Here is a 20,173-nt window from a genome sequence, read left to right as displayed (position 1 = left end):
TAATGTTTATTAAACTAGCAGCAGTCACGGCGATATTGTGTAAAACTACCCTGAAATGTATGTGCTGCCCCCTAGTACCAGGAAACTACACACTACCACTCTTAAGTTGTTTGTGCTAGGTTGTCTTTGTTATAGTAACGTGTCTTCATGTGCATTGTCCTTTGTATGCAATAGTGGCTCCAACACATAATTACTGTGTTCTATTTATTTTAAGCATGTGACAGCACAGTGTGATACAACAATTTAAAGGCCTCTCCACAGGTCCTTCTCAAAAAATTAGCATATTGTGATAACGTTCCTTATTTTCTGTAATGTACTGATAAACATTAGACTTTCATATGTATTAGATTCATTAAACCCAACTGAAGTAGTTCAAGCCTTTTATTGTTTCTAATATTGATGATTTTGGCATACAGCTCATGAAAACCCAAAATTCCTATCTAAAAAAATTAGCATATCATGAAAAGGTTCTCTAAACGAGCTACTAACCTGATCATCTGAATCAACTAATTAACTCTAAACACTGCAAAAGACTTCTGAGGCTTTTAAAAACTCCCAGCCTGGTTCATTACTCAAAACCGCAATCATGAGTAAGACTGCCGACCTGACTGCTGTCTAGAAGGCCATCATTGACACCCTCAAGCAAGAGGGTAAGACACAGAAAGAAATTTCTGAATGAATAGGCTGTTCCCAGAGTGCTGTATCAAGGCACGTCAGTGGGAAGTCTGTGGGAAGGAAAAAGTGTGGCAGAAAACGCTGCACAACGAGAAGAGGTGAGCGGACCCTGAGGAAGATTGTGGAGAAGGGCCGATTCCAGACCTTGGGAGACCTGCGGAAGCAGTGGACTGAATCTGGAGTAGAAACATTCAGAGCCACCGTGTACAGGCGGGTGCAGGAAATGGGCTACAGGTGCCGCATTCCCCAGGTCAAGCCACTTTTGAACCAGAAACAGCGGCAGAAGCACCTGACCTGGGCTACAGAGAAGCAGCACTGGACTGTTGCTCAGTGGTCCAAAGTACTTTTTTCGGATGAAAGCAAATTTTGCATGTCATTCGGAAATCAAGGTGCCAGAGTCTGGAGGAAGACTGGACAGAGGGAAATGCCAAAATGCCTGAAGTCCAGTGTCAAGTACCCACAGTCAGTGATGGTCTGGGGTGCCATGTCAGCTGCTGGTGTTGGTCCACTGTGTTTTATCAAGGGCAGGGTCAATGCAGCTAGCTATCAGGAGTTTTTGGAGCACTTCATGCTTCCGTCTGCTGAAAAGCTTTATGGAGATGAAGATTTCATTTTTCAGCACGACCTGGCACCTGCTCACAGTGCCAAAACCACTGGTAAATGGTTTACTGACCATGGTATTACTGTTCTCAATTGGCCTGCCAACTCTCCTGACCTGAACCCCATAGAGAATCTGTGGGATATTGTGAAGAGAAAGTTGAAAGATGCGGCCTTAAGCTCTGGATGAGCTTAAGGCCGCTATCGAAGCATCCTGGGCCTCAATAACACCTCAGCAGTGCCACACGCTGATTGCCTCCATGCCACGCCACATTGAAGCAGTCATTTCTGCAAAAGGATTCCCGACCAAGTATTGAGTGCATAACTGAACATAATTATTTGAAGGTTGACTTTGATTAAAAACACTTTTCTTTTATTGGTCGGATGAAATATGCTAATTTTTTTAGATAGAAATTTTGGGTTTTCATGAGCTGTATGCCACAATCATCAATATTAGAAACAATAAAAGACTTGAACTACTTCACTTGTGTGTAATCAATCTAATATATATGAAAGTCTAATGTTTATCAGTATATTACAGAAAACAATTACCTTTATGACAGTATGCTAATTTTTTGAGAAGGACCTGTATATAGCAGGGGTACTATTTTTGTCTGAACACTGAAGGACACAGAAGAGGTTAAAAGAGAGATTTTCCTAACCTCTAGGTGAACAATGTTGCCAGGGAAATGGAAAGCCTTGGTCTGGATCTTCATGGTATTCTTTATTTTAAAGAGGAAAAATGTAGAATTAAAAACTTTTCAGCAGATTGTGACTGCTTCAACAGTGAGTGACATCACTGGTCAATGCCAAAAGGCCTTCACGTTACATTGTAATTATGTCAGGGGAATGGGTGAGCAGCTGAATGATGTAATGGGCCATTCCCATCTGTACCGGGTCGGCCCGGGCCGGGTAGCCCCAGTCGGCCCCAGCCTGGCCCGGTTGATTCCACACATCCTTGTCTTAAGCCCTTGTGGGCTGATTCTACCCACCAATCAGAGGCTTGCTCTAATGGAAGGTGGGAATTTGCTGTCAGCAGTGGGTGTGTTGGCCCTGGTCGGCCTGAAGCAGACCCCCTCGAGAAGAGGGCTGAGAATGAGCCTTGGTTGGCCCGGAAAAATACCAGGCCACCCAGATATGTAAACAACCTACGCTACCCGGCCCGGGCTGACCCGGTACAGATGGGAATGGCCCATAAATGAGACATTCAATGACCAGAAGTGCCATATTTTATGGCGCGCTGTGAAACAACAAACCCCCTGTGAATGATGGCGTTGGGGGTGTTTTGTCACATTGTTTGGTGTCAGGGGTTTGGTAGAGCAGCGTGGACCCAGCCTGTTTTCTTTTCCTTCCATTCCACTTCACCAGCAACTTTTCCAGTTTCACAAATGCCAATTGTTTGGCGACATCCGCCAATTTCATTTCCTTCTGGGGTACAACCAATCACCGTGCATACGTAATTCCGGAAAGGAGGAAAACCCCAGATTTCTGCTTTGAAGCTTCTCAGCCAGCTGCCTGAAGGAAGGAGGGTGAATGGTCTGGATGGGTAGTGTCTCTGGTATTTACCTGAAATTACGTCACTGAGGTTGAGTTCCTTTTCCCACTCTGAATGTTGCAAAAAGCCTAAATACCCGGATGTGTTGCTCCATTACACTGATGGTCAGACACACATAATACCTTTTGTTTTTTTCTTTAGGAATAAATTTGTATTAGCTATGACCAAAATGAACTAAAAATCGGCATAGGGTGTTTAAAGACCAGCACAGCTCATTAATTAACTAGTTTTTAAATGTACAATTAAAATATTCAGTTTATGTCATATTTATTTTTGAGTGCAAGTAAAGGTCAAAGTGTAACAGAGGTCTTTCCATTTTCTCTTCTTTTGTCCTCCCTTCAAGTGAAAATCAGAGGAAATCTCTTTGAGGAATTATCCATCCAAACCCACAAACTTGAAAGGCAGGCTGATGTAATAATAAACAATAAAGTGCTTTTATTGGCAAGGTTATCCATTTTCAAGTCACCTCTACAAATTGAATATCAAATTGACAAACTATAGAGATTTTTCTCATTAGTTGGACAATTAGCTAGTGGTGTATTCATTACGGGGAGACTGTCACCTCATTAATCACCTGCACCCGCATAAAAGCTCTACCTGAGACCACGCCGTTAGCGATCAACGCTTGGTGAGCTCGTAGCTTCTTCTCTCGTGATTTCCCTCCAGCGAAAAAAATATATATTTCCAACCGCCTTCTGATTTCACTTGCAGCCATAAGGGTATCCACCGTGGCCCTTGTCCAGGGGAGAGTGTATTTGGCTGCCACCTGAAACCTGTTTCAGATCAAAGGAACCAGAATGGAGTCCTGCTAGTGGCTGATTAACCTGCTGGCACACTCCTGACACAGTCCTTTAGCTCCCCGAGCTCACTCCAAGCCTTAATCACACTCCTTCCCAGCTGGGTGTAAACCGAGCACTTGGCTGTATTTTTCTCCTGGAATTTGAAAGGTGGGACGGAAGAGGTTTTATGCTATTTTGTTTTGTGTCTAATATAATGTCACAGAAGCAAATAACCACGTAAATCCCAGACGGCTGCAAGGACAAGGATGATACGACTCCCACGCTGGATCACAGGTGGCTCCTTGAAGGGAAGTGTGTGTGTGCGCGAAGTTAACATTCAGCCACTCAGTCACCAGAGACAATGCCACTCTGGGCCCACTGGTGCAGTTATGAACCCTTGTTCTTTATTTGTTTTTACCATGATTGATCCAATTCCTTTCTGCTTCAAATACCTTCTCACCTGGGTACCAGCTGACGTCACGTTGTCACTTCTAATTCTTTACAGCCTCCACTTCCTCTTTGTCATACCTGAAAGCATCCGAACGCAGGCTTGTGCGTCTCAGTCCTCAGACACCCTGACAGCACCCTGACACAAATACAATGTGAAATTGTGTCACGCCAAAAATTTTACTCACGCATTACTTCCTGCAAAAGGTTTACTAACTTTAATTCTCTTGCACCTGAACGAGCTAGGCCCAGCCGAGGGGAATAAAGCAGCAGGGGGTGTTCTTTTTTACCCAAAAGGCCTCCCACAAATTCAGTAATGATCTCATTTGTATGCATTGTCCTCTTCAAATCTGCGTCGCTGTGAGACTTCACCCCCAATGGGTCTGCCATACTTTCACATCCTCCCCTAACCTCCTTTTCTGTGCAAATTAGCGTCAAAAGCTCCAAAACAAGTCAAATAATTTGGTGCCCATTGAAATTTAAAAGCAGATGGTGTCCAGTGGGAGAATTAGTGCTCTTAAATTACCACCAACTTTTCTTCAAATGAAAGCAACAAATTCCTGTTTTAACCACTTGATATTTGTCTATTGCTTCCTATAATGTTGACTGAATTTGCTGTTTGTGTTTATTCTGCCTGTTGTTTCCTGCTTTTGTCTTATGGATAACCTGAGTGGAGTCTGCTAAACTGGAGTGCTAAATTCCACTAAATTTACGCTTCCCGAAAGGGGAAAAATAACCTCATAAAGCTTTTATAAATCCTTCTAAACCAAGATAAACCTCTTTCTAAAACTATGTATAAATGTGTGTTTTCTGTTGCTGTTGCCGAATGTTTCAAGCTGTTTGTTAAACTCTCAAACTTTAAAGGCAACAGCGACATTGAGCGCTATCAAATGGCAAATAAGAAAATCCCTTTCAAATATACCCGGCCAGTAGAAGACTGGATTCAGGAAAAAGGTAAATCTTTATTAAACTTCTAGAATGTTTTTTTCCTTTTGATTTTCAGTTTTTAATTTTATGTCATCTCATCAGCTTGCTGCCTTTGAACCTTTGGGAATGTGAAAAAAAACATTAAATCCCTTAAAAACCTGTAAAACAGCACATTTTTGTGATTTGCTTTCCCTTTAAGTATACTTTCCCCCGTTTTGTCATTGTCACATTTTTTTTTATTACTGTAAAATTTTCCAGTTAAAGGGACTGGAGGAGATTAAATTACCAACAGGATTAAAAAAAAACTGGTTATTTTATTCATGTGTGCAAAACTGACTGGGGAGAGGCACCATCTATCCGTGCAGCAACAGTAGGCAGATTGTTTGGAGAGGAGGATTAACTCCCCTGGCTCACGTCCTCGGCAATGTTTGAGAACAAACTAATCAGTGGGAATATCTCCTGAAAACTTTCCAAACGGCAGGTGTGCTCCTCTCCGCTGTAATTCATCTACTTGTACTTATTACATGAAATGGATTCCTAACCTGTATTTGACGATGAAGAGATAATTGGAGCCTTTTTGACAGCTAAGTGTCACAGTACAGCCCGCTAAGGCCTGACACAGCTGCACTTCCTTCACACCGAGGTTAAAATTCAGCATCTCGTTAAAAGACCTCCCCTAAAACAAGAATTCCAATAAATCCATGTTCTCAATCTGCATAATATCATTATAAACTGCTTTTTAAAATTCATTGCACATAAACATCTTAACCTTTTTTATAAAGTCCCTTTAACAACTGCTAAAACACTGACAGGTTTGAAAAAAATCTCATTACTGCTGCATGCATGACTCCACACATGCTACATCATTTCTCTGTGATACAAACGCCCCTTCCCCGCCATCCCATACTTAATGTTTTATGCACCAAGCAAATGTAACAAGTGTTCTAGTCTAGGAACTATACAAAGGGAGATATTTCAGTATGCTTCTTGTATTGTGAACGTTTTTTTGCCTTTTCCTTCCATAATGAATGCACAAGCAGTAATTTTTTTTTATTTGTCCTAATCAAATTCACATGGCACGTTAAAAATTGGTGTTGCTCAAATTGTCTTTATGCATATTTAGGAATGGCTTTAGTGTTCAGGTGCACAGTTTTGTTACAAAGACTAATAAAGAGATCATTTAGTTTATTTGAAACAAGGTTGTGTTGAGTAATTATGTGTAGTCAGCATCTTACCTGCAGTAGAAAGAGGTCAGTGACAATAAAGCCCATCTAGGAATCAAGCGGACAGCCACTCAGATCAGAACTGAGTCAAGAGCGATTTACAAATAACGCAACTTCAAAGCTAGCCTAGCGGTTTGAGCTAATGCTGCGATAATAATTTTTATTTCATTGCTTTGACATGTGACAGTGACTTATTTAATATATGGTAAGCTCAAAAATGTATGGGTTACATGCCATGCATGCTTTAAAAAATATCTGCTGCAGATTAGCCAACGTGTAGATTTGCTAATCAGAATAAGTGCATTTTATGTATAACACAGACATAAAATCATTCAAATGAAAAAATTAAACTAAACAACGAAGAAGAATAAAAGATTAATAAAAAATCACTACAAAAGACGCCTTGCCTTTTTTCTGTAACCAGCGGATTTCAGTTGATGTTAGAAACATAATGGGCCGGCTCAACAAAGCTTTAGGAAGTTAGGTGCATCTAGAGATGTCTGATGTGGGTTTATTGAGCCATAAATTTAATAAAGTCTACTACGCAGCAGGAGGAGTGTCTTAGGCCCTGTCCCAGCACTCACACTTCCACCCTTGTGCCCCAAAATTTCCTTCCAGGGGTGAGAGTGCATAGGGTGTCCCAATTCTAAAGTGCGGCCCATGGACACGCCCCCTTTGCACCTTTCATCTGCACTTGACTGAAACCTGCTTTGGTGTGGACTTTAGCGAATAAAGATAAAAAGAAGTAGCACAAATGGGCACTGGCATCCTGGCTCACTGTCCCAATTCAGAAAGTATTTGCACATTTGTGCACTATCCTTACTACGCACTTCCTCCAAGTGCACTTTGCAGAGGGCCGCAGGGTGCAGTGCGAGTATTGGAACAGGGCCTTAGACACTTTTTGTTGCAGAGTAAATTACATCTGTCAGTAATGTGGTCAAATCCATCATTTTATCTACTTAAATTGTTAGAAAAGGACAGGAAATAAAAATAAATGTTTTTGAGAATGCCATTAAATATTTGCATTTGTATTCATAGTAGTTGTTACTATGGTCTACTGCAGGTAAAATACTAACGCAACCTAATAAAGCTAAATTATCTCTTGTGTGTCTGTAATTAGTACCACCCATAATATTGTATATATGTGCAGTCTTCTAAAAGTGGATGGTAGAGCTAATGATTTAGGAAGGAGGTGGGGAATTGTCTGATTAGTGTTTCTCTAACATCATGCATAGTTTGGTGCTTTGCTGCATCAGACAATTCCAAAGTCTGTGTTTCATCCCTCTTCCTTTCCTCCTGAATCAGGCCGGCAGTTGACCATCTTCAACACCCAGGCTACCATCTCTATTGGCGGGAATGACCGAAAGCGGCCCTACCAGGGCCAGCTCTCTGGCCTCTATTACAATGGGCTCAAGGTGCTCAAAATGGCCGCTGAAGGCCACCCCAACATCAAGGTGAATGGCAGTGTGAGGCTGGTTGGAGATGTGCCCACTAGCCGGGGTGCAACGCGCACCACCACATCAGTGCCACCAGAGATGTCTACCACCTTTATAGAGACCACCACCACCCTGTCTACCACAACCACCAGAAAACAACGCTCTCCACCCACCATTCAGGTTGGTACTACTGGGGATGAAAACACGGGTCAATGCTTGAAAGTATTTAATTTTAGGACTGTTGTTTTAAAGATGATGCTTCAAAAATAGAAAAACCCTCTGGTATCCTAGTTTGTTGGTAATTTATGTCAAAAGTTATTCTAAAAATAACTGATAATGCATTAAAGTGTGATTTAGCAAGACATAACTCATGAACTAAGAATATATAAATGTATTTTTAGAGTAGTGTTGAGTTGTTTGTCATTGTTTAAAAATTTTGAGGCTTTGAATGCAGGAATGTGATTCGCCCATCCGGGAGGGCTTTCATCTGGCGAATAAATTTATTTATTTTTTGCTGATCAGGTTTTTTTTCTAATGTCAAAGTAAACAAACCCTGTTCTCCTGTCTTTACCGTGAAATTTGTTTTTGGTATTTTGTTGGCCCATTGTTGAATTGAAGCTTTGCTCCACTTTTCTCCTCTTGATCAACCAAGGTCAGGATACTGCATTTCTCATTCTGTGGAGGATTGAAGTGCTGCTGTCCATCGAAGGGTGCAAAGCCAGCTGCTCGTATTCTCCCAACGTTTCTCTCTTTTCCTCCGTCTCTCTTCCTACCTCTGCCACTCTCGCCCCACCCTACCCCCTTTCCGGTCTGAGAGGCCTTTCACCAATATGTTCCGAGTGTGAGCCAATGAATGTCACAACTGTGCCATGAAAGTAATCACCCCCAGCAGTCCTTTGACACCTAGAGCACAAATTGAACCGTTCATTGTCTATATTAAAGCAATAACTCTCCGTCATGGGTGAGACATGGTTGGGGAGAGGTTTGGTTGTTGGATGACAGACCACTGTTATCTTCCTCTTCACCTCAGCATCAGACTGCCTGGTGCACAGCGACGATGGCCCTTTATGTCAACGCTGACACTTGTACCTCTTCGAATGTGGAGAAGGCTGCATTGTGAGTTGTTGGAAAGCCACTAAATACCTTGTAATTTTGCAGACAGAACTGTTAGTCGAAAAATCTTCAGTGTGAGGTTTGAAAATGTGGAAATGAAGCAAAAAAAATATTTTCTTTTCTGTCTTGGGGCAGTAACAGTAACTCTTCTGAGATACATTACATTGGCACATCAAAAATGGACGAATTTGCATTGTGGCATTTGCTATTAATATCAAAGGAAGTCAATAAAGTTCCTGCTATGAAACATGACATTTCAAGGTGAAACGATGAACCAATGCGTCTTTTGTTGATACCCCGGACGCCTTTAGATAGCAGATAATGCAGATCAGACAACTTGCCAATAATGTTGTAGTGTTCTACCCTAACTTTTCATTTTATTTTTGTATTTCCTCTGAGAAAGCTCCTCAGTCATTCATCTTCCACAAGCTCCCCGTGACAGGCTCTGCTTTGATTCGCGCTGCCGTGTCTCAGCATTTCATTTGCCAAGGCCTTTAATTTTACAGTTCCCTTGCTGGCTGTCAAATACTGTGGTGTGAGAGGTAAGGAGAGGACCTGTACCCGTTTGGCAGATTGCTCCACCCCTCTGGGTAGTATAGGGGAGTTTGGGGAGTTGAGCTATCATCAGTGATGTACTGCAGTGCTGAAAAAGAGCTATAGGCACCTGACGCAGTGCCGGAGCCGAACGTGTGTGCAGCTGTTTTAGAAACGGATCCGCTTGAGTGGACTAAAATGTGTGTGAGCATCTTCAGACATCTATTTTAGGTCTGTCGAACCAACACCACCTGCTTTTTTTCTGAGGTGAGAAGAGGTGTATTCCATGATATCTCTGGATCAACAGGATGAGAGGAAGAGGTGTGAAGTAGACAGACCAATCTCATGTTTAATATGGAGGGGGGCATGTACTGTGGCTAAACAACTCACCGCTGCTCTTGATGAGCATAACATCTATGATAGTTTCCAGTCTCATTCTACTGAAACTGCTCTTCTTAGGGTCTCTAATGACCTTCTGACTCACAGTGATGCAAGGGACTGTTCTGGTTCTGGTCCTGCTGGACCTGACTGCAGCCTTTGGCACTGTTGACCATCACCTGCTACTGGAGAGGCTGAGAGACTGGGTAGGCCTATCAGGATCTTCTCTGGAGTGGTTCTCCTCTTATCTTTCCGAGTGCTCCTTTTCTGTGGCTGACTCCAAGTTTAGGTCCTCCACCACCATCCTTGCCCATGGTGTCCCACAAGGTTCCGTGCTGGGGCCTCTGCTCTTCCTCCTCTATCTGCTTCTTCTTCAACACATCCTGAGCTCCTTCAAAGGAATCTCTTACCATCTTTATGCAGATGACATCCAACTGTACATCTCCTTTAAGCCCCATGAGATGTCTAAGCTGCAGCTGTTACACACCTGCTTAGACTCTATTAAAACCTGGATGGCTGGGAACTTTCTACAGCTGAATAAAGATAAGACTGGGATCCTCATCTGTGCCCCAGAGAAGCTGGTTCCCAAAGTCAGAGACTATCTTGGTCAGCTTGCTTCTCATACCAAACCCTCTGTCAGGAATCTTGGTGTGATCTTTGACCCAGCTCTCACCCCTGATTTTCATGTCAGTTCTCTTGTTCGCTCTTCCTTCTTCCATCTCAGGAACGTTGCTAAGCTGAGTCCTATTCTGTCCCGCTTTGAACTTGAGATTGTTATCCACACCTTCATCTCCTCACGCTTAGACTACTGCAACTCTCTTTTCACGTGTCTGAGCAGAACCTCCCTGAACCGGCTACAAGTGGTTCAGAATGCCTGTGCTCAGCTTCTGACCAAGTCCTCCAAACACACCCACATCACCCCGCTTCTCCTTCCCTTATGTACCTTCTCGAAAAACAAACCGCTTTGCCAACTCCTTTGTTCCATCAGCTATTGAACTGCTTAACTCTGAGCCGGGAGGGGTGGCGAAATAACAGCGAAGTATCATCGGCTTTAAGCATGTGCCATTTTTGGAGGGCTGCTGCTCATCCTCTACCCTTCATTTAGGATGTGTTCGGCATGTTGGTAGTGACACACATTGTGTGATTGTGTGATTGTATAAATGGATTGTTGGCTTGGTTGTTTTTATGAGCGAGTTATTCTGTGTGGTAAGCTACAAATTAATTGCCCCATGGGGACCAATAAAGTTTTCTGATTCTGATTCTGATTCTCCTCCAGCTTCACTGGCTGACAGTCAACTCACGGTTCATTTCAAGATCCTGGTTCTGGTTTTTAGGGCCTTACATGGACAAGCACCGTCGTACACTGGTGATATTCTCAGTCCATACACCCCCAGCAGGTCCCTTAGGGTGTAGGGACCAGGCTAAAGACCAAAGGTGACGGATCACTAGCTGCTGTGGCCCCCAGACTCTGGAGCTCTCTCCCTCTGAGTCTGAGATCAGTGGACTCAGTGGTCTCCTTTAAAAAGCCACTGAAAGCTCACCTGTTCAGGCTGGTTTTGGTATGACCTCCTGATTGTTCTTCACTACCTCTATTTATCTTTCCTGGGATCCACCGATTACCTCGTTTTTTTTTTTTTTCTTTTCCTCACATATTCGTAATCACAATTTTTAATTTTCCCATTTCTATTATATTTTTCATAATTTTTATAAGAATTTATTTTTTTATTTTACAGTTTCTTTTGCTCTGTCTTTCAATTTACAGTTCAATCCTAACTCATCATTTTTGAGTCTTTTGCCATAAATGAAGTTGTAGATGTAAGGGTTTAATTTTACATTTATTTAATGAACCATAAGACGTGATATTCCATAGTAAATATGAAATCAATCTTATGGATCTTTGGGTACTTTTAACCAGAAGATTGGAACTTTTTATTGCAGGGATTATGTAACCACTCATATTAACTGAGACAACAGAAGAGAGAGTCACCTTTAAAATATTTAAGATTTATTTCTAAACAATTTTAAACAAGACTAACTCTAAATTCTAACTGAATGGATGGATCTTGGTGTGAATGAGACATGAGATCAATGGTGTATGTGTGAGTGATGTTGTAATCAGAACTCTCGTATCCAGAGAAGCAAGTTTCAATGACGTTGTGATGTTTTGCTCTTAAGCTATGATCCGAGTTTCATAAACACATAAGACGCCATGTTGTCGCTCCACACATACCCTTCAGGATGAGACCTCCATACAGATCCAGAATGCCAGGTCCTCGGACCCCCCTTTTGGTGCCGGAGCCGATGAAACATCGTCAGCAGTACGACAGACTAGTCTTTGGATTGTCTCCAGGTAAAAAGCGACAGTTGGTTGACAGCGCCAGATGGACCCGGAGGGTCAGTGAGTTCAGCTTTTATTCTGAAAGGAACCGTTGCTTGGTTGGTTGAGTGCAACAGATTGTATCCAGCTTGTCGGTTCTTTGCTTAAAAAGGAAGTCCAGGTGGCCGGTCCGATACTTATGTGTTTATATGTTTATTCATTTAGCAGATGCTTTTATCCAAAGCAACTTACAATTTATAACCTATAGGGCATGTTGTGATCTGTGGGGGAAACCGGAGTACCCGGAGGAAACCCACGCATGCATGGGGAGAACACGCAACTCAACACAGAAAGGCCGCAGCCGAGTTTCAAACCTGCAACCTTCGTGCTGCGAGGCAACAGTGCTAACCACTGCTCCACCATGCAGCCCAATAGCCCCGATACTTCTCTTAGAATGCAGTGAACTGACTTAAGATGGCGTGGGACTGGTTTTATTAATCTGGATGTTTCGATTTATGGATGAATCAAAGTTGGCAGATTTATAAACACCACAGAGACTATGCCACGCTTCAGAAAGGAAGGTTCCGATTGGATGAGTAAAAGCAATGTGTCATGCGTTTACACTTCGTGTGATCAGGATGTCTAGTGCAGCTAGATTAAAGTCATATTACTTATTAAACTTACTAATCATAACATTGTCATTTCACGGATTGGTCAACATCTTATTAATGACTAACACTTTGTGTGATTAGCTTTATTAAAATAGAGTTCTTTGATTTATTAAAAAGAAAGAGTCCTTTGTCTTCATTCTTCTCTTGGGCTGGAAAGGAAAAGTTTTAGAAGCAAATGCATGACCTTGAGCAATATCTCATGCAGATTAGTTCTTGCTGAGGAGAGGGGGGGGGGGTGACATTTAGGTGGAAAACAGTCATTTCATTCCGTTACATAGAGATTAAGTGCCTTTGTGTTTTCAACACGTGATGGTTGATGAAAGATAGACCAACAGACAAAGATGGAGCGAAGCTAAAAGGTAAAGCATCTGATTGGCCAACAGCAATGCTACTGTTTACAACTTATTAGGCACAGATTAAAAGACCTCTTTCAACAATGGAAGAAGCCTTTTGCAAACACATCTCCTTTTACTTAATGCAAAGTCATCTATGAGGTCATCTGATGCTTCTGAGCTGAGCTGATGATAGTGAGCCTACTCAGGCGTTCTTGTGATAATGCAGGCGATGGAGGTTGATGAAGTTTATTGTTTATCAGTTGGTTTTTGTACCAGTCAGCATTCTGTCCTGACTGATGAATTCCAGCCTTTATTGCAAAATTCACTGAGTTCTAATCAGAAATGTTTTGTATTTATTTCTTTATTTATATCCTTAAAAAGAAAATGTTGCTTAATGAGATTTCTTCTTAAAAAACACAAGTGTTCTTCTAGACTCAAGTCTAAACATAGAAGAAACCATTGAAATCAGATTTCTAAATGACTGAACCTGTATTATATCAAAGAGCGGTTTTCAAATTAATTCATGCAACAGTTTTAAATCCATAGTGCAAATGTTTGTTCCCTTGCCGATGCTGGACCCAATTTTACTTGGTATCAGATCGGTGGTATTGCACATGCCTACCGTTAGCTACTTTCTGTTTAAAATCTGCACGTTCTAAAGAAATTACCCGTCATCCATCCGGTGGGAATGGGAAGGCAAAAAACAAACATTCTGTGGAGCTACAGTGATGCCTGGAAACAGAGGCTCTGTTGCATGTTTCATTTAAAACTTAAATTGCCATTAAGGAAGATCAGGACCTCAAGTTGAACCTGCTAAATGTTCTCTTAAGTACGTGTTTACGCGTGGAAATAAGGGTCAGTGCGCTTTGTTGCTTTGGAAAATAACTGCTCAGAATTCTGAGCTTTTTGCCAATAAATCTAAATGCAGCCATGTAGGAAAAGCACTCAAGCATGTGGGCTTAGAAAAGCGTGAGCTCATTAGAATATTTAGCTCTCGCAGCTGGATCAGCTCCTTGTGTGGTTTAGCAGATACCAGCTTTTGATAACGAGGAATAAAGGACAGGATAAGAGACAAACAGCTCTGTCTTTGCAGTAATTTAAAACTGCTATTTCCCATGCTGCATGTTAAACTTATAATTAGAAATAATCATTAAAAATGTTTTTTATGTAAAGTTGACTTTAAATGTAGAAAATCTGAAGAAATCAGAAAAAAATCTTTCACAAAATGAAATTAATAAATCTGTATTTCTCTCAGTAGATTTGCAGTCATCTACGATACGGCAAATCCTTGTTTTTTCTGTTGAAAGGCAACTTTTAATTATGCGGAACCCGTTTCTGTATAAGAGTCCTGCTTGGTTTCAAATGCACTGGGATGTGGTGGTCAGAGGAAATTCTTTTTCAGACTTTTTTGTGTCACGCTTCCTTCTGAGAACAATAAAAAGGCCAACTAAACATGAGAATTGTCATCAACGTTGGTCCAAGTGGTTCCAGTCGCAGGTGCGCATCATAGCATACTCATCTGCCGAGGAACGCTTCCTTCTGCAAACTTGGTCTGGGAAGGCATCCCAGAATGAAATAATGTTGAAAACCATCTGTACGGTAAACAGCAGAGGAAGAAGCTCACAGCTATAGTGGTTTATACTAAGTATAAATAAATAAATATAAAGTTGTTTGCTATTGCATTTAATCATTAGTGGCCTGTAACATTTGATGTGTGTGAGGTTTTTTTTTCAGACTCTTCACAAGACCTCAAAATGCTAATTAACAAAATAAAAGCAGCATTGCTTTAAAGACCTCTGTTTTAATAATAAAAAAATAAAAGCATTACTTCTTTTAAAATAACAATAGATGGTTATTTTTCTTACTTTAAGCTAGCGCTTTAACGACGAGCTTAAATCCAATCTACACACAGTTTTGCTTCACTTAGCACCTTTTTTAGCTAAACACCTATCGTACAAAGACTAGTAAGCACTATGATAAACTTTTTTTAAAACACGTTCATCCCTGATGCTTTTCAGCTCAGATGATAATAGAAACATTTCTCTGACTTTTGACCTTGGCGCTTGATTGATTGGGGGATTGATTTTTATTGATTAGCATTCAAATATCTCATTGAATACAGAATAAAGATAACCACAAAGCATAGATATTTACCTGAGTAATACAAAGTGGTATCATCAGAAAACAATACACATTTTAACAGTTTGGAAACACTACATATGTCATTCATATTTAATATAAATAACTTAGGGCCCAACTCAGAGCCCTGAGGAACACCACAAGTTACCTTCAACTGCTTAGATTTTACATTATTTATTTCGACATATTGACATCTGTCGTCTAGATAACTTTTCATCCACTTGTATGCTATCCCTCTTATGCCATATCTCTAGTTTGTCCATCAATATAGAATGATCAGTTGTATCAAATGCCTTTTTTAAATCTATAAAAGCACCAACAGTATATTCTTTATTATCTATTGCATTAGATATCCCTTCTACAAGTTCCGTCACTGCCATCAAAGTGGACCGCTCTAAAGCCAGCTTCAGAGTTAATGAGGGTTACTAAAATAAAGAAACTCTGAAATCAGTGGAAAATTTGCGAAAACAGAAGCAGGTATTGGTGGTGAAGTAGCAACTGCTGACTTCCTGTTGAACCTAAGTGTGTTTTTTTTAAGTCAGGCGAGTTTGATGTGGATAGTCGTTGTGGGAATATCCATTTATACACGGCTCGCTATCCTGGGAGATCAGCGTCTCACGTTCTCCATTAACTGGCGTTGCTGGCGTGAGATGTCTGGGAACAATTAGAAAGGGAGGCTGCAATCTAGAGTACCGTGGGGGGAAACTGCCGAGGGAGAGACACTGGTAGGGATTTGCATGTTTGCCGTGTTATAGAAATTGCTCGCGTCCATCATCTTCAACAGCCCCGTTGCTGAGGAGATGGGAAAATGAGAGTTAAATTGTTTGTAGCATAATTGGGCTTTCCCCCCCTGCTTTCACTTGGTTACACTTTCCATAATGACAAGAGTATTAAGTTGACTCAGCGCAGATTGGTCTGGGGCGTAGCGTTGGTTCTGTAGTTTTAGTGGAAAGTGGAGAGAAAAGTTCAGAGAAACTGCAAGACAGAAAATGTCAGAACTGTCACCCGGCACACAGGATTTCTCTCTAACTCATGGGCATAGACGATAATCCCTCATTTGTTCCCTGTTCAGGTAGCAGGGGGTAGAACCACGCAGCATGCTGCACTCCTCCACATGCAAGATTAGATTTGACGAGCATGGTCCGGAGTTCGTGGGTGTGAGTGGGCAGATGTGCCTCATTTGTCGTCTTTGCTGTTCTGCTGCACTCCGCCTCTCTCAGACCTGCCACTAATTGTGTAAAGGTCAAAGCTGCGGGCAGGTACTTCTCAAAATGCTTTTTGTCTCTTGTTTTTTCCCGACTGCCCGACACACACCTCGACTCCCCGTAAGTTGTTGAAGATGAATGCTGGTGGTTTGCCGGTTGCTCAGTACGTCCAATTAGGAGACAGCAGAGTGATGGGGACCTTGGCGGGGTGTGTGTGTGTGTGTGGCTCATTAAAGAAACGACGCACCAAGTCACATGTGCAGCTTGTCTGAGGATCTCTTAATCGTACATCAGCAACATGTAACATTTAGGGTAAAGTTGTGCACATGCTCAAAAAGACATCGCTGCAGTAACAGCCGTTCAAACCACTGAACAAAAACCACGTTTTTCCATCAAAAACTCACACACACACACACACACACCATCAACATGACACACTCCTTCCTGTCTCTGCTCTCTGTTGTCAGAGTTTGTATTCAACACCACGCTCGTAGTTCACTTCATGAATTTTTCATGCCAGTCGGCGTGCAGCTGAATATGTACATAGAGCTGTTTCCATTAGAATTCTCTGTGTGAAAGTGTTTGTAGATGTTTGCAATTTCATGTCAGCACATCATGTGTTTCTCAGTGTGTTTTCTGTGTGTGAGCACAGAGCAGTTTGTCTCTCTGTGTGTGTTAGAACCAGCAGCTAGCTCCAGGGGGTTTTGGACCACGGGGGTTAGCGTGATAGAGGCCCGCCTTACACAGCTTATCTAGATCCTCCAAGAATGCCTGTGTATGTGTGTGAACCTGTCTTGTCAGATGCCGCCATCTCAGCAGGGGCTGTCAGTCGTCTGTTTTAGGTGCAGTTTGTTTCTGAGCTGACCACTTCAGCGTGTGCTCTGGGTGTGGTCCAGGTTCGCCTCATGCTGCGTTGCGTCTACAGATGCCTAGCTGGTTACAAGACAGCTCGCCCGTCCCACTGAAGCTTGAGATTTGAAATAGAAAAGACACTAGTTAACCTATTAATCTTAATATTTTACAATTGACTTCAGATTTTGTGACTTTTTATTATTTTCATTTACAGATATGTGATATAGGAATTAGCCCACAGTGAAATTTTGTCACGATGTATGCTCTTTTTGAAGAGCAGGTTCACAAAGAAACCGATTTTTTATTTTGAAACACAATAGATCACTCCAAATTCGTAATATGTTGTTGGTCAACCATTTTTTTTTGGAAACAAAACGAAGATGGAATTACCGTAACAGGAAACATGTGTTGGGTTAAAAATCTCACCATTTTTTTTTGTCAAGAGCTCAGAGTTTTCCCTTTCTTCACTACAGACGTCATCTTTCCCCAGACACAAGCCAGTAGCCGTACATGGATTATCAAAGAGAAACAGTTGGTATTAAAATGTGTGCCAAGCTGTTTTAAAGAGTTGTGAGGCTGCTGCGAGATCCCGCTCTGTGGTGTTTAATTAACTTTTTTCCAGCACAATAGTTCTGGGAACAAAACTATCGCAAACGTTGAACTGCTGTTGCCAGCATTTTTTTTTTTTCTGTGGCAGTCTGGAAGTTTCTTCATGTAGAAAGCTGCGGGTGTTTTCAGCGTAAGGCAGAAAACAGAAGCTTTGTTTTATTGCTAAATTGATTATGTGTAAAAATCTCTTCTCAGATGTATTCACAGATCTGTAGACTGATTCTGTACTGTTAGTAGTGATCTACAGCTATGGATACTTTGGACCTTTTCTGGAACTTTCTCTGATCTTTAAGTACTTTTTTGCATTTGTGTGCAGACTCGGTATCCACAGAAGTGTCAGATTTAGTTAAATATTATTGAAAGCCTTTGATGCTCCACAGTGATGATTTATTCTGTTGGAACATTTGTTGGCAGAGCCCAGAAAAGTGTTTCCTCTCCGTCTGCAGAGAGTTGCTACAAACTACAATCCAACCTGTTGCTTTTTATAGTAAACTGAGAGGAAGGCGGCGTGTGTGAGTGCAGGAGTGTGGGATGTTATCCGCGTTTATGCATGTCGAAGGCCTGCAGGAGGGCTCCAGCGTACCGTGTGTTTTAAGTAATCTCTCCATTGGTTAGCGATTATGTTTCAGCTTTCATCTTCTAAAAAGAGACTAAATCGAATGCTTAATTTGGTTTGTGTTCATTAGGAACTGAACCCAAGTGGGACTCCTTGTTAATATGGGACACATAAAGCTGCCAGCGTCAGCCTTTGCATAACGCCTGCATTGATTTTCGTTCCGCAGCCTTGAAGTCATAATGGCGTTTGACTGTGAGAAGTACAGAAAATGGATTCAAAGGGTAAATGGCAGCATAGTCTCAAAGGAGAAAGAGAAAAGTGTGGTTCCACCTGATGTTTTAGATGTTGCCAGTGGAAGTTCAGAGAAGTGTATCGTATGACTTTAGTGATCATTTAGTGAGATTCTGACACAGAAACACATTTTTCTTCAACATACCCACAAATGAGCAAGTCTGACGAACCGAAGCAGTGTCTACCACAGGTGTGTTATTATTTAAAACTTTCCGCAAACTCACTTCAAAAGTTTTGAACAATCAGTTCAGGGTTCTGAATTTAAAAATACATCAGTGCCCACCTGAGGTGGGAATTGAAAACCACTTCTTGTTGAGAACCAGTTCTAACTGTTTCAACTCCTAAGAATCGTTCAGTCATTTGTGAAGTCAAATGGGTGGTTCCCACCACCACCGTCTTGTCACATCCAGAAAATCCCAAAATGGGAAAAGGGGTAGAGATATGATTGGGCCTGTGAGGGTGGGAGCAAATCATGGACACCCATAAACTCTGAACAAATGTAGCTCTGAGCTAACCCAAAGCTACATGGATTTCGAAGCCAACGGGGTAGCTGTGAAGTGCCTGAGCTAATGTAAAGCTAACACAGGTTTTGGGGCCCTTTTAGACATAAAAGTGCAGTTGGTCACGCAAAGAGCTGTGGTGTTTCTGTGGTCTCCCTCAGAGAGCTCTACAGGCAGCCAGGACGACTACAGCCTTGCACAGGAGTCAGGCGGCCAAGCAGCTCGGCTGCCCTGGGATATGGTAGCAGCCAACCGCAAGCCTAGCAGCTGTTCACGGTCGAGAGACAGGAGAAGTCGGGCTCTTGCCTCGCTCGGCTGCTTCTGTGTGGCTGAAGCAGCAGATTCAAGGATCTCTGATCACAGGGCCGTTGCTTTTGTAGGGAGAGGCCAACACATTCTCACACCCAAAGCGTTGAAAAATGACGCGTGTGACCAAGCGTCAAAAGATGACAATCCGGGGTGCCCCATCGCGTCAGGAAATCGTCATACATTTTTTGACGCTTTGGGTGTGAGAATTTGTTGGAGAGACACGGTACCAAAACTTGGTAATCCTCCCTTCTGCAGCAGTATTTTTATATGAACAGTTGTAGCTACAAGCTAACACAGAGCTAGGAGCTATAGACTGTTACAATGAAAGCACAGCCTCAGACCACATGGATTGGAGCCGGTGTCAGTACAGGATCTGCTCTGGTGCAAGATCGGCTCGGGGTCCTTCGACTGCTGATGACGTCAAAGTACGGCAAACCCACTCGGACAAAATACACTACACATCTTTATACTGTTGGAAATAATTTAGCAGTTTCGTTATTAAAATAATGTTTCTTATGACGTAAGTTTGTGTTCATAATGGTATTTGTAAAATAAAACACTATATTGTATTCATAATGTTGAACTCCTCTTTGAGCACATGCCTTAAAGAATCATAGGTATTAGCAACACCTGTGAAATTGTATTTGCAGGAAAGAAGTGTGTCCCGTTTATTGAAGTATTTTGTGTTTAGTTTTTGACGTATTTTCCATGTGTAGTTCAGTTAC

General features: G+C 41.8%; 1 protein-coding gene across 17 annotated transcripts in view; it reads left to right on the top strand.

Annotated features, from left to right (window-relative positions):
* The window catches only part of LOC107378159 (neurexin-3b), a 455,269-nt gene that overhangs the window by 404,608 nt on the left and 30,488 nt on the right, over positions 1-20,173 (top strand). For 13 of the 17 annotated variants that reach the window (XR_011516660.1, XR_011516662.1, XM_054748389.2 and 10 more), the window contains 2 exons: positions 4,918-5,007; positions 7,509-7,819. Coding sequence is in view for 15 of the 17 variants with exons in the window: in XM_054748389.2 (XP_054604364.2) it covers positions 4,918-5,007; positions 7,509-7,819 (401 nt within the window). In the remaining 2 variants the exon portion in view is untranslated. The remainder of the gene's footprint in view (positions 1-4,917; positions 5,008-7,508; positions 7,820-20,173) is intronic. The other 4 variants (XM_054748395.2, XM_054748394.2, XM_015948229.3 and 1 more) reach the window with 1 other exon arrangement.

This window comes from Nothobranchius furzeri, chromosome 2 (genome assembly GCF_043380555.1).
Source record: "Nothobranchius furzeri strain GRZ-AD chromosome 2, NfurGRZ-RIMD1, whole genome shotgun sequence".
NCBI lineage: Eukaryota > Metazoa > Chordata > Actinopteri > Cyprinodontiformes > Nothobranchiidae > Nothobranchius > Nothobranchius furzeri.
Note: the sequence above shows the minus strand (reverse complement) of the source record. Positions and strands in the feature narration are given on the sequence as shown.